Source organism: Mustela putorius, unplaced genomic scaffold (assembly GCF_011764305.1).
Source record: "Mustela putorius furo isolate JIRA1106 unplaced genomic scaffold, ASM1176430v1.1 tig00003896_pilon_pilon_pilon, whole genome shotgun sequence".
In the NCBI taxonomy this organism is placed as follows: Eukaryota; Metazoa; Chordata; class Mammalia; order Carnivora; family Mustelidae; genus Mustela; species Mustela putorius.
This window is the reverse complement of record NW_025422045.1, coordinates 10,586,656-10,599,142: the sequence shown is the minus strand read 5'-3', so window position 1 is coordinate 10,599,142 and position 12,487 is coordinate 10,586,656. Positions and strand designations below refer to the sequence as shown.

General features: G+C 55.7%; 1 protein-coding gene across 6 annotated transcripts in view; it reads right to left on the bottom strand.

The window, feature by feature from the left end:
* SMAD3 (SMAD family member 3) overlaps positions 1-12,487 on the bottom strand; it is a 116,988-nt gene that overhangs the window by 5,192 nt on the left and 99,309 nt on the right. For all 6 annotated transcript variants that reach the window (XM_045067606.1, XM_004758623.3, XM_045067607.1 and 3 more), the window contains 3 exons: positions 6,289-6,501; positions 4,247-4,384; positions 1,804-1,948 (listed from right to left, as the gene is read on the bottom strand). In XM_045067606.1, the coding sequence (XP_044923541.1) occupies positions 1,804-1,948; positions 4,247-4,384; positions 6,289-6,501 (496 nt within the window). The remainder of the gene's footprint in view (positions 1-1,803; positions 1,949-4,246; positions 4,385-6,288; positions 6,502-12,487) is intronic.

The window sequence follows — 12,487 nt, the reverse complement described above, 5'->3', positions numbered from 1 at the left end:
GTGCCAGCTGGAGGTGAGAGGCCTGGGCCCGGGGCCCTCCCCGCTGTTGGCCATCTGACAGGAGGGATGAAACCTTACTCTCTCTTTGGCCCAAGAGGCAGAAGGAGGGCAAGACTGTTCTGGGAAGGGGCCGCACCCGCCCATTAGGCAGCTCTGTGGGGCTGCCAGGTGGCAGTGACGCGGTAGGCCACACAGGACCCCACGTGCTGGCAGCATGTCCCACATGGTGACACAGTGCCCCTAGGGAAAGGCCTCTACCACCAAGGGACCTCCTCCCAGCACTTGGGAGCTGAAGGGCCACTGTGGTGTGCAAGCTCGAGGGCTTTTAGCTCGAGGCCACATGCCCTCCTTGCTTGGCCTAGGCAAGCAAGGAGGTTTCTAGATGGGCTTGTGGACCCCAGGGTGCCTCTCTGACCTGAAATGCCTGAGTACAGTCCTCTGAGAAGTCTGGGTGTAGGAAGAGCAAAAGGACTTTTATCTGGCTCTTTTCCATTGGTGTCCAGCTAAGTAGTTCCCTTCCCCACTGAAAGAAAAATACTAATTTTGTAACCTTTCACTCTGGTCCCATAAATGATTTCAGCCAGGGCCAAAATGTGGGCTAAAATCTCTCCTGGGCTGGGCCCTCGGGCCTGGGCTCATCTCCTCAGGCTGTCATAACTGGGCTGTAAGTTCTCCTGAGAGGCCTGACTACTTTCATTACTCGGTTAGTCACTCATCCTGGATTTTACAGAGATGCCCCCTCCCCCACCCAGACCAAGATGCTGTGTTCCCTGGACCTGTGGGGCAGACACGGGGAACAGCAGCTCAAATACGGTAAATAGGAGAGGACTTTACAGACCGAAATCCTCTAATGAGAATCTGACTTTCCATAAGTCATGCTCATCTGGATTTCATTACAAACGGTGGCCCAGAGCCAATACTGAAATGGGTTTGGCCTGGGTGCAGAATGACTACAAAACAAAATGGATTCCAAACATCTGGAAAAATGAAGAGAAGGGGGCAGTCACTCGCAAGGCGCTGGCCCAGGATGCCTCGCGGGCTCCTCTGCGTCTGCCACGGCAGCTGGGGGCCGGAGGGCCACAGGGCTCTGGCCCTCACACCCTCCAGTCTAGGCGTGGAAAGAAAAGGGACCAGCTTCGCCAAACCCAAACCAGAAAGCTCTGGGAGATTCAACAGAAGAGACCAGGTAGACCTGACCAGTGCTATGTTTAAACCAGTATCTGAAATTCTGAAAAAAAAAAATAAATAAAAATAAAACTCCTTTCTTAGCGGGTAAACTCGGTTCCTTTTTGACTACCCAAATCTTCTCTCCTCCCATCTGCCTCTCAATTTTAATACCTGAGCTCCTCAGGGTCACCTCCATCAGAGGCAGAGCCCCAGAGAAGGGCAGAACAGCTCCTTGGAGAGGGTTGTCCTAAAATCATCCGCCCAAAATGAACAACGAGCAAGGAGCCAAGAGGCAGAGTGCTAGGCTCAGCTTTTCCGCTAATGATGTGACTTCAGGCGAGTCACTTTCCCTCCCTGGGCCTTGGTCCCCTCATCTGTGCACCGGCAGTGGTACCAGTGTCCCCGGCCAGGGTGATGGTGAGGAAGATGTGTTTCTGGTGCTTGAGACACTGCCGTGCTCAGCTCCTCCTTACCCAGCGTGGCTTGGGCCCTCCCGGCCTGCCTAGCCATGGCCTCTGATCCTTGGTCTCTGCTCTCTGGGGGGAGGGTGGCCTAGCTTATCTCTAAGGGGCCCCTGCTCTGCTGCTTGAGTCCTGTGCAGTCAGGCCCCCATGACAGGTGGCACCCAGACCTGACCTGTATTCCGCTCCCCAGCCTTTGACAAAGCTCATGCGGATGGTGCACATCCGGGTCAACTGGTAGACCGCCTCGAAGCCCTGGTTGACGGACTGAGCCAGGAGGGCGGCAAACTCCTGGTTGTTGAAGATCTTCAGGTTGCACCCTGCCAAGAGAACAAAAACAGTGCTTGCGGGGACAGGCACACACGTCCAGAGCCCCACTGCTGGCTGAAGCCACCCCTGGGTCATCCAGAACAGCATACCTCACCCGGCCCAAGTGGCACACAGTTATTCCGTGCATTCGCCCCATACTCCACACTCAGTGCCACGCTAGGGACAGGCCCCCTCATCTCAGTCCCTGCCCCTGAAGCCGGCCCCACCTCAGTGGCAACACGCAGGGCTGGATTCAACACTGGCCTGTGAGCCCCAGCTCCCGGAGCCAGGGAAGGCTGAGGAAGACTGTAAAGCCAGTGACCTAACAACCTGAGGAAGGGTTTGCAGAGGTGGGCCTTGCCCTGGACAAAAGGGCCAAGGCAGGACTCCAGGGACTAGAGAGAGAAGGTACCTAAGCCAGAATGCCCATGGCTGTGTGGGGCATGGCTGACCACCCAGGGAGCTGGAGCCCTTGACAGTAGGTGCAGGGGAAACAGGCCAGACGAAAGGCTCCTCAGCCTGCTGTTCCAACAGGTGGCTCGGCACAGGGTCCCAGGGTACCTTCTACCCGGGCTTCCCTGCTCAATCCACCTGGGAGCAGGAAGGAGCAAGACACTCGGGCCACAGTTTGGCCTTGGGGCAGGGTGATATTCGTAGCAAAGTGAAGATGTGTGTCTAACTCTCCAGGCAGTAAAACCTGAGCCAGGCCCAAATAAAGTTTATAATAAATCTCCTGAAGTCGTACTGCCTGAATGCCTGAATATGTCAATCAGAAAAATAACAACAGCACATGCTAGAAATACCCAACAGGTGAGCTAAGGTGACATTTATTAGTAGGCCAACACCGGACTCCTAATCTTGCTGTGTGACTTTGGGCCGGTCACTTTCTCTTCATAAGCCTGGGTCTCCTTTGTAAAATGGGAGGCTGGCCTCGGGGGGTCCTCCTAGCTCCTATGTTCTATGATAACAAACCCCACCAGGGCCAAGGCAGCTCTCCCCAGAAAGGTGTGGGATGGCTGGGGAAGGGAGTAGCGACAAGGCCAGGAACACAACTGAGCTTCCAGTTTTCTTTTTCTCCAAGGGGAAGTCTAGTGACACAGGACAGCAGGTGGGGTCCGACTCCCAGCCAAGCCAAGAAGCAGAGGGACCACTGGACTCCACGGTCCCACCATCCTAGGCTCCTCCCAGCTCAGCCACTCCCTAGCGCTGTGCCTCCGTGCAGGTGGCTTACCCTCTCTGAACTTGTCTCCTCACTCGAGGAGCCAGGATAATGGGAGAAGACTGTGCTGACCCTGCCCAAAGCTCATCACTCTGCTATCATCTGCTACCAAGAGGAGGAAACACATGCCACACCCAGTACCAGCCCGGTCACAGCCCACACTCCGTAAGCAGCACGGCCCGGGGCTGCATGCCTGTGAGAAGCGGGCCCTGGCGGGGCTCTCGGCCTGGGTTTTCTAGGTCCAGAGGCCTGGATGGGGTCTGTCTCTCTGCCTGTGTTGCTGCATAGCTGTGGCCCTATCCAAGCCCCCCCTCTGGGGTGCAGCTTGTAGCCATTTCTTGGAATACAGGTGGGATTCATCAGTTCTACACAGAAAACCCACAAGAGCGTCCCAGAATAAAAGCAGAACTTTCTTGCGTCCTTCTGGGGCCTGGCCCCATCATGCTTTCTAAACACTTCCTGCGTCTTACATGGCCTCTCCAGCCAGAGTTCCACCCATATGTGCCCTACTCTCCATCACCCCCGGGGCATTGGCCCATAATGTACCCTTGAGGTCCCCACCCCAACTGTCACCCTGTGCCGAATGCCAGCCAGCCCTCAATGCCTGTGTGCCGCCTTCAGGAAGCCTTTCCTGATCCATCCCAACACTTAAATGAGTTTTTCTCCCTGGATCCAAGAGCACCTTATCTCTGCTGCTTCCTTGGTGATTAGTACCTTTCCTTGTATTAAACCCATTTGTGTCTTTGTCTCATACACTTAGCCTGCCTGTAAGGTCTGTGGGGACAGCAACAGGGCCTCCCAGACCCCTCCGTCTCCCTCAAGCACCTGGCATGGTGCCCACATGCTGTGTGAGTTTGTGGAGTGAAGGACAAAAGCATGATGCCTGTGCATCTGTGCACGCAGGGCAGCAAGCGAGTGGCTACGGATCAAAGGCAGAGCCATCAGAGGCTGCGTCTGATAAGACACAGACAAAACCCCTATGAAGCCCCTCCAGGCTGGCAGTACAAACGCAGAAGAGGAGAAAAGGTAAGGATGAAGAAAGCCCCAGCATCCTGGAAGCACCACGGGGTGGGGCTGTGAGAGCTCCTACCTGGCGGGATCTTGCAGACAGTGGCCGGGTGCCAGCCATAGCGCTGGTTACAGTTGGGCGACTGGACGAAGATGGCGCTGTCGCTGAGGCACTCTGCGAAGACCTCCCCTCCAATGTAGTACAGCCGCACGCCTCGCCCTGGAGAGATGGGGGTCAGACTGGACTGGGGTGGGGCTGGCCCCAGGGCCAGCAGAGGCACGCCAAGGGGCCCAAGCTGCAGCCAGTGTTCTGAGCGACTGCGTCCCCGCCAGCCTCACCAGACAAACAGGACCCAGAGTCCAAGCTTAAACCCGCAGGGGATGTGGGGGTGACACCGGGTCCCCTAACGCGGGGCGGCCAGTGTTGCAGGGAAGGGGCATGGGCTAAGTCTGCATGACGGCCTTGGCCACAGACAAGCCATGGGCCAAAATCAAGTTCCTCAGCCTCAAAGCCTCCATCTCTTCAGAAGACGGGCGATGTTCCCACGCAACTCAAAGGGCAGCCGAGCCCCACACAGCACCCTCTGAGCGGGAGCTGCAACAGAAACTCATTCAGCAGACATCCCAGGAGCCCTTCATGACCGGGATGGCTTCATGCCACCCCTGTACCTTCTCCTCTCTGTGCATTTTTCTAAAACATTCCATAGGTTTCTGCCATTCACTTTTCCTCCATCTCTGAAATCCATTCCAGATGGACAGAAATTATTTTTAAGCTGGCTTTGTGAGCCGAAGCAAGCAGTTACGTAAACACGCTGACATGAGGGCTGCTCTCAGCCTGGGGAGGCTCTTCTGCACGGGACGATGGCCTCTGTTGCCGCTTCTGGGGAAGAGGCCCAGAGGGTTGGAAGATGGAGCCAGAGGTCAAGTGGGACAGAAACCAGGGGGCCGTGGGAGTTCTGCCTCCTCGGCCCATGATGGCCCCAGAGCCCCTTTCTCCTTAGTTTGGCACGACACACGAGGGGTGTGGGGGGACTCGGGGTCCACAAAGAGGGGCCGCTGGATGGTCTGTCAAGAGCAGAGGCAGAGATGGAAAGACCCCGACAAAAAGAACAAAAATGTGTTTCGTTTTGGTAGTGTCTGAACCACTATTTTTAAAATATAGAAAAGCATAAGGAGAACAACAAACACCTGTGGATGCCGCTCAGGACCCATATCTTTTTTAACGTAGAACAAATATGGATGCTGTCTGGTAAGGCTGAGGGCTCAGTGGCAGGGGGCTGTTTGTCACCAACTAGGTCACACTCATGGTGTGGCCTCGGCAAGGCTCTGCTCTCCCGTGGGCATCAGGTTGTTCCCTGGAGAACGAGAACCCAGGCCCAGACCCATGGCTCCCCAACGTTTCATCTTTTAACCATAAAATCCTCTCTTTAAATGAAATTTTCTGTGAAAACTCAAGACATGATATGGACAAGATCAAGCGTGCTCTGGTGCACTTAGGACCAGACCCGCTGGTGCCCTGCCCAGCTCCGGGGTTTGCCCTGGAGCCCAGGGGCTCTGGACTGACCATACCCTATTATACCATCTCCAGGGTCTTCTGAGGGACTCAAGATCCCCAAACTATGAATATCCAAGTGACACACACACAGCTCCCTCTTCCATAAACAAAGTGGTCTCTTAAGTATGTTCTGGGTGTTAGAAGGTTCTGGCAGCCTATATGAAATTAATAAAAGATCACTCTGGACACCACCTACCTATCCACCTAGCAGTCAGTCCTTTAGGGATATGTTTATTAAGATAATCACATACATTGCCCTTTTCATAGATTTGCCATTTTTATCCCCTCAAGTGAGTGTTTTTGTCCTTGGGTTTCCCCTCTTCAGACTTAATCTATGTTTTCTAATGGGAGTGACCAAGCAATGTGAACTTTTCTGGCCTGGCCCCTAAATAGGGCAATACAGAGTTTGGGGGCTGGCTGGGGAAGTGGGTCCTTTCCCCAGGTCCCAGCAGAAGGTAAGGCACAGCGGGGGGAGGGGGTGGTTAGGAGGGGCAGGTGGGTTCTGAGCCCAGGCTGCTGGGCTGATGTGGGTGGGGAGGGGGGTGGATGAGGAGACGGGGTGCCCTTACCGATGTGCCTCCGCGTGAGCTCCACGGCCGCGTTCCTGTTGACGTTGGAGAGCAGCCCCAGGCAGAAGCGCTCGGAGTTGGAGGGGTCGGTGAAGCCGTCCACGGTCATGGAAGGCTGCGAGGCGTGGAATGTTTCCCCAACGCGCTGGTTCAGTTCATAATAGGAGATGGAGCACCAGAAGGCCGGCTCGCAGTAGGTGACAGGCTGCAGGTCTGGGGAGACAAGCCAGGCTACTGGGTCAGGGGCCCCTAGTTCGCCTGCTCCCTAGCAAGCTCCCCTGGCTGCTCTGCAAGGCTATTTCTGTACCTCTCTGAGGGTGTTACAATCCCCAGACCTCGTGCCTTGTCCTACCGAAGCCTGCAGGATCCAATGTGATAAAGTACTCTAGCGTTTGGAAAAGGGCTTCTCCACTAGCCTTGCTGCTTTCATTTAGTCTTAGCTCATAAAGGGCCCTGTCCTGCCTGGCTGGCCTTGGGTTCATGCTGTATTCAAGGAGGGCCAGGCACCACCCAACACCTGGGCAAGCCTGCTGAACAGGCCTGGCAGGTTCCCCAGGGGTGGCCATGCCACCCACACGGCCACCTCCCAGCCTGTTGGCCTCAGAGGGGCTTTCAGCTTTTGGCTCTGCCTGGTCTCAGGCACTCCGAGCCTGCCGAGCCTCAGAGTCCGAGCCTGTAAGATGACAAGGCTGGCAAAGCGTGGGCTGTGTGTGTGGGGGGGGGGGGCACAGGGCACTGGGCCTCCGACCACACGTGCATGGTCCACGGAGTGAACCCACCGCTGTTACAGAAACTATCTTCCAAATGTCTCCACGTGCTGTCTGTCGGGACGGCTAAGACACAAAGCCACCTAAAAGAAATTCTCCATTTGTCCTGTGGTCTCAACCAAGAGCTCCTCAAAGCAAAACTGCCATCTTGGGAGACACCAGTTCTCTTTCTAATAAGAGTTGGGAACCCTGAAATAGAGGTTTCCCATTACACAATCCTCCCCCCCATCTTCTTTCCTGGAACTCCCTCACCTTCCTGTCACCTCCGGCCACCCTAGTCCACACCTGTCCGGGCCCCCGGCCCTCCTCCCTGTATCATCTCGGACACCCCACTGGGTCCATGTTTGGCCCTGGGCCAGGCCCCCGTCCTTCCTCCCTGCCATCAGTGCTGCAGCATCCTAACAGGACTCCCCAGCACGCTGGTCCAGCCTCCCTGCCCCGCACGGCCCCAACATGGGGTGGAGTATTGTCCTGACCCCCTCACTGCCTACGTGAATCCACCTCCCTCTTGGAGAACCAAAGAGGCCCCGCCCCTTCTCACTCCTCCGTCTTAGACCTCCAGCCTGATATTAAATATATTTGGAGTCCCCTGAGTACTTAGGGTGCATCTGCGGGATCAGGTACAAGGGACAGGAAAGGCTCACCATGCCAGCGCTGAGCCCTGGCCAGAGACCCCAGCTCACTGCCTGGAGTGAGAACCCCCGGGGAAATCTGCTCACCAGGACTTTGGAAATGTGTGAAGCACAAGAGGAAAAAAAAAATCAGAAACTGTTCTGGGAGGGGCCTGCAGGGCCGAGGGCCCAGATCTACTTGTGGGGTCTGTGCCTATGATCCCTTCTCAGGGGAAGGAGAACACCTACCCCATATGTAAGAAGATGCAGATCGGTAACATTCCTGCACTCAGCACAGGCCCAGAAAGCGTCCATGGAAGGGCTAGGACACCTAGATCAGCCTCTTCGCCCCAGCATCATCAACATCTTGGGCCAAATGATCCTTGGACTGGGGGGTGGGGAGCCCCATCTGTTACAGGCTTTGTAGCAGCACCCACTAAATGCCAGTGGTACACATCCATCACCCCCACCCCAGCCGGACACGGACAAATGGCTCCAGATACTGCCAGCTGTCTTTGAAGGGGCAGAAGAGCCCCTGCGTGGAGACCACCGCCTTCCAGCTTCAGCCAGGTCACAGAGCCCAGGCTTCACCGCCAGGCAGCCCAGAACGCGCTCTGCACTCCACACAGATCGGCTCTGCAACTGTGAGCAAATCAGACCAGCTCTGAGGGTTTCAGCTTGACACGTGGCTCTCCACAGCCACGGGACGGGCGGCCCCCTTCACCAACACCGCCCAGTCTGCGGACAGACTGGGAGAAATCCCAAAAGCGCGGGGCACGCATCAAGCATTCCGTACGTGGTGCTGATGATTAGAACTGAGGATGTACATGAACCTGAGTACGTCCTGCTCCTGTCCCGGCCTCCACTGCGGGGAAGTAAAATGTCCTTGGCCCTCTCCTCTCTTCCCAGGGAAGATGAGAGACGGTAGGGGCTACTTGTAATGAGGGAGGGAGGAGTGATGGGGCAGGGGCGACCGTGGCTTGTGGCCTAGGCCCCGGAGGTCGGGTTGAGCCACATGGGCCCCATCCGGCTCTGGTGTCACTCCACGCTCCGACATTCCAATGAGATAAGCTATATTTTAAACAATGTGGTCACTAAAATGTGAGCTATGTTGCTTTGGTGACCTTAAAAACACACACACACACACACACACACACACACCAAGAAATCCAAGTATAATCCAGGCACTCAAAAGGGACGGGCAACGCATCGGAGGCAAGAAGTCCTGAGCAGGGGCTGCTGACCACCACTGCCCAGGGGCTGGCTCTGCTGGCCTTGCTTTGTGAGCTCCCCCGGCCTGGACAACCACTGCAACTTTCCTGGAAGATGCCTAGTGCAGACCATCCAGGTCACTGTGCATCTGGCGGAGGTCAGCCTGGAGAGGCAGCTGGGGCTGCTCTGCACGGGCCTTGGCGTCCCCAGCAAAGTACAGAACAGAGTCCTCATCCCAAATCATAAAGCCTTCCAGCACCCCCTGGGCTTAGTGCAGGCAGAAGAGAGAGAGAGCCTGGCTCCCAGGAAGCCTGGCACAGCTACCCATCAAAAGAAAAAAAGCCACAGGCCACCCATTGGGTAGCGTGGTGCCAGAACCACTCAGGGGAAATGTGAGCTTTGAGGCATCTCAGAACCAGAGACAGGCTTGGGGTCCTGGCCCAAGAGGCCCCCCAAGCAGATCTGAGCCCTTATCTAAACATCCCCGCAACTTACAGATACACATTGGACAATGTGGTGGAAAACGCTGGACTCGGGAGCCTGACACATAATTAAAGAGATGCTAGTTTGAAGAGTTGGGGGTGTAGGGGGAGGGCAGGGCAGTCAGACCAAGGCCAAGTCTGAAGGGTACCGTTTTCCTGAGTGCTGTTCGGATGAGCTGGCCTGTGTTTGGAAGCAGGACTGAGCCGGGGCAGTGCCCCCAGCCATGTAGTCACAAGTCTCCAGAAACACCTAAGACCCAGCCGTGCCTTTCACCTCTGCCCCTCCCGGCACCTCTCAGCTGCCCCTCCTCAAGGAACCTCTTCAAAGGGAGCTGCAGACCAAAACATATGGTTGCCACCTCCAGGTTCTCCCTTGAACGGCAACTTATTTTTTTTTTTTAAAGATTTTATTTATTTATTTGTCAGAGAGAGAGTGAGCGAGAGCAAGCACAGGCAGACAGAGAGGCAGGCAGAGGCAGAGGGAGAAGCAGGCTCCCTGCGGAGCAAGAAGCTTGATGTGGGACTCGATCTCAGGACGCTGGGATCATGACCTGAGCCGAAGGCAGCCGCTTAACCAACTGAGCCACCCAGGCGTCCCGAACGGCAACTTATTCTTAAACAGCACATGTATCCTCATTTTTATTTCTCACCCAAAGACTTATCCGTATCATGGTTAAGTACAAGAAAAATATAAAGTCAGGATGCTGGAAATGAGAACATTATAAACAGTAAAATCATGGGTTATAGTTACTGAGAAAGCACTCAGCTTGGCTCTGAGCTCCCTAGCAGACAAGGCAAAAAGGGAACATCACATGCTACGTGTCTCTGGTTGTGTACAGACAATGCTGACAAGTTCTGCAGGGGAATCAAAGCTTGCCCTGGCCCTAAGTCTCCAAAGAAATCTTTTAAGAAATCAGGTGGCAACCTGAATCTCCTCCCACATCCATCAAGCCAGCCAGCCTGAATTCCAAGAGTCTTCCAACAAATGCAAAGGCCATTTTGCATAAGATCGCTCCTTGCAAAGGACCTGAAGACATATCACACAGAGGCTCCTGTGAGAGGATGACTCTCCCAGGGCTAAGGGCACTTGCCTCCCTGACAGTAGTTTTGCATCTCCAGGCCACAGACTCGGCACACCTGGCATACCAGACAATGGTGTGTGCCCAAGGCGGCCCCTGCACACGGCCCTGCTCCCGGGCAGACTGCTGCATCTGGGCTCATCGCTCTTCCCAGAGCAGAGATGTTGGAGCCGCAGGAACCTCCCGCTCCCACCGCTCTCCGCCCCCTGCCCCCACCAGCATGGTATCAGCCAAACTTCTGGAGGGGCGTGGGGCACTTCATTCACAGCTGGCTCCCCGCCAGCCTGACGGCGCTGGCTGGCTTCGCTTTTAAGCCCTATTCCAAGCTGGCATAGACTTTCTGTTTTGTTTAAGGAAAAGAAAACAGAATAAAACCCAGAAGGCAACACTTGAATTAAGGGATGCCTATTAAAAACATGTGCAAGAGATCCAAATCCGGTAAAGGAAAAGGAGTGGGGGACGGCAGGGGGAAATTAACTTTCTACGATGAATCAAAAGCTAGGAGCAGGCAAAGCACCAGAATCACAAAGGGTAAAGGTCAGAATGTGAACAAACTGCCTTTGCCTGGGCCCTCCTCCCCTGTGGAAGGCAGTGTGACCTCCCGCCCTGGAGATGCCATGCTCTAGTCCCCAGGCACCCCCACGGTCCTAACTCAGTCCCTGCCATCCCTGCTGCCTGGGCTGCCCACCTCTCATCGACCCAAGCTCAACCATTCAGCCCTGGCTCACATGGCTCTGGAACATTCCCTCACCACTCCGAGCGTCAAAGCCACTTGTGTCCCCCAAGGTTAGTTCCCTCAGGCCCAAGATGGCAGGCTCCCCACATCTGGGGCTCCAGTTCCAACCTAGCTCCTTAAGGGGGAGGACAACAAAACGAGGTGTGCATGGACAGCAGCTCCCCACTCTTCCAGCTAGGACCAGTTTGCTGCAGCCAAGACCAGCGGCTGCCTTGCTGTCATCAAGACGTCTGTAATTTCTTAAGCTTGAGGAGATCAGAGCCTGAGGAGACCATAGCAAGAGCTCTATGTGGCAGCGGGAAGACACCTGGAACCAGGCAGGCTGTCACCTGGACCACGGCCTCTTTCAGGGACGAGAGGAAGAGAGCTTCCTCTGGGCATTCTGGGAACTGTCACCTGGTCCAGCTCCAGTGTAGCCGCTACCTCAGAGGTGCTCCCTGGTACCTCTTCTCCATCGGTCAAGACCCCTTCCCAAATGTCTCCCGTTAAAGCAAGAACCACTTACTCACCGTCAGGGTCTAGCTCCTTATCTTTTTCCTCTTCCCACTTCCCTTCTCCTTCCCCTCCATTCGGCCCAATCCTTGACTTCAGGGCTCAGGAAAGCCCAGGTGACTCATGGAGCATGATGTGGAAGCACAGGCTCGTCACCTGCTCACATCCCTGCAAGACGGAGCCGGCTCTCCCCAGAGCCTGCCTCTGACAAGGAGCTGAGCTGGCGGGCAGTCACTCATCTGGGCCCCGCCCCCAGTCACCAGGAGTGGCCTTGCTGTGGCAGGAGCCTCAGTCTCTTGCCCGGAGTGGGAAGGAAATGCGGAGCGAGCCAGATGTCCTCTGTTTCCTCTCTTCCCACATAATTGCTTTGCAGGAAATAGTCCAATGTCCTGAGATGTCCCCATCCTTCCCTACTGTCATCTTGCCTTTTACTTGCCCTGCCCATACCACTGCCCGACCTCAGCCCCCACCTTTCCCCGCAGGTGCTCCGAGGGTGCCCTTGAACTCCCAACGTCACCTCAAGGCCTCTCCTTCCCACCTGCTCACTGGCCTCCCACGCCACTGGCTGCCGGACCCAGCCCTTCCCTGACCCTCAGCCTCTTCCCCAACCTCCTCCCTCCCAGGGCACCCGATCAGTCCCTCTCTGGCCTTCCTTCCTCCTCGAGCTGGGTTTCCCTCTCCCAATTCACCCACTCCCAGGATGTCAGCCGGATCTCTGTCAGAGTTTCCAGGGTGAGATCCTACAGATGGTTGACAGGTTATGAGAGTGAAGTGTTTCGGCAGCGCTCAGATGCGGGGGCGAAAGGTTCCAACCAACGGG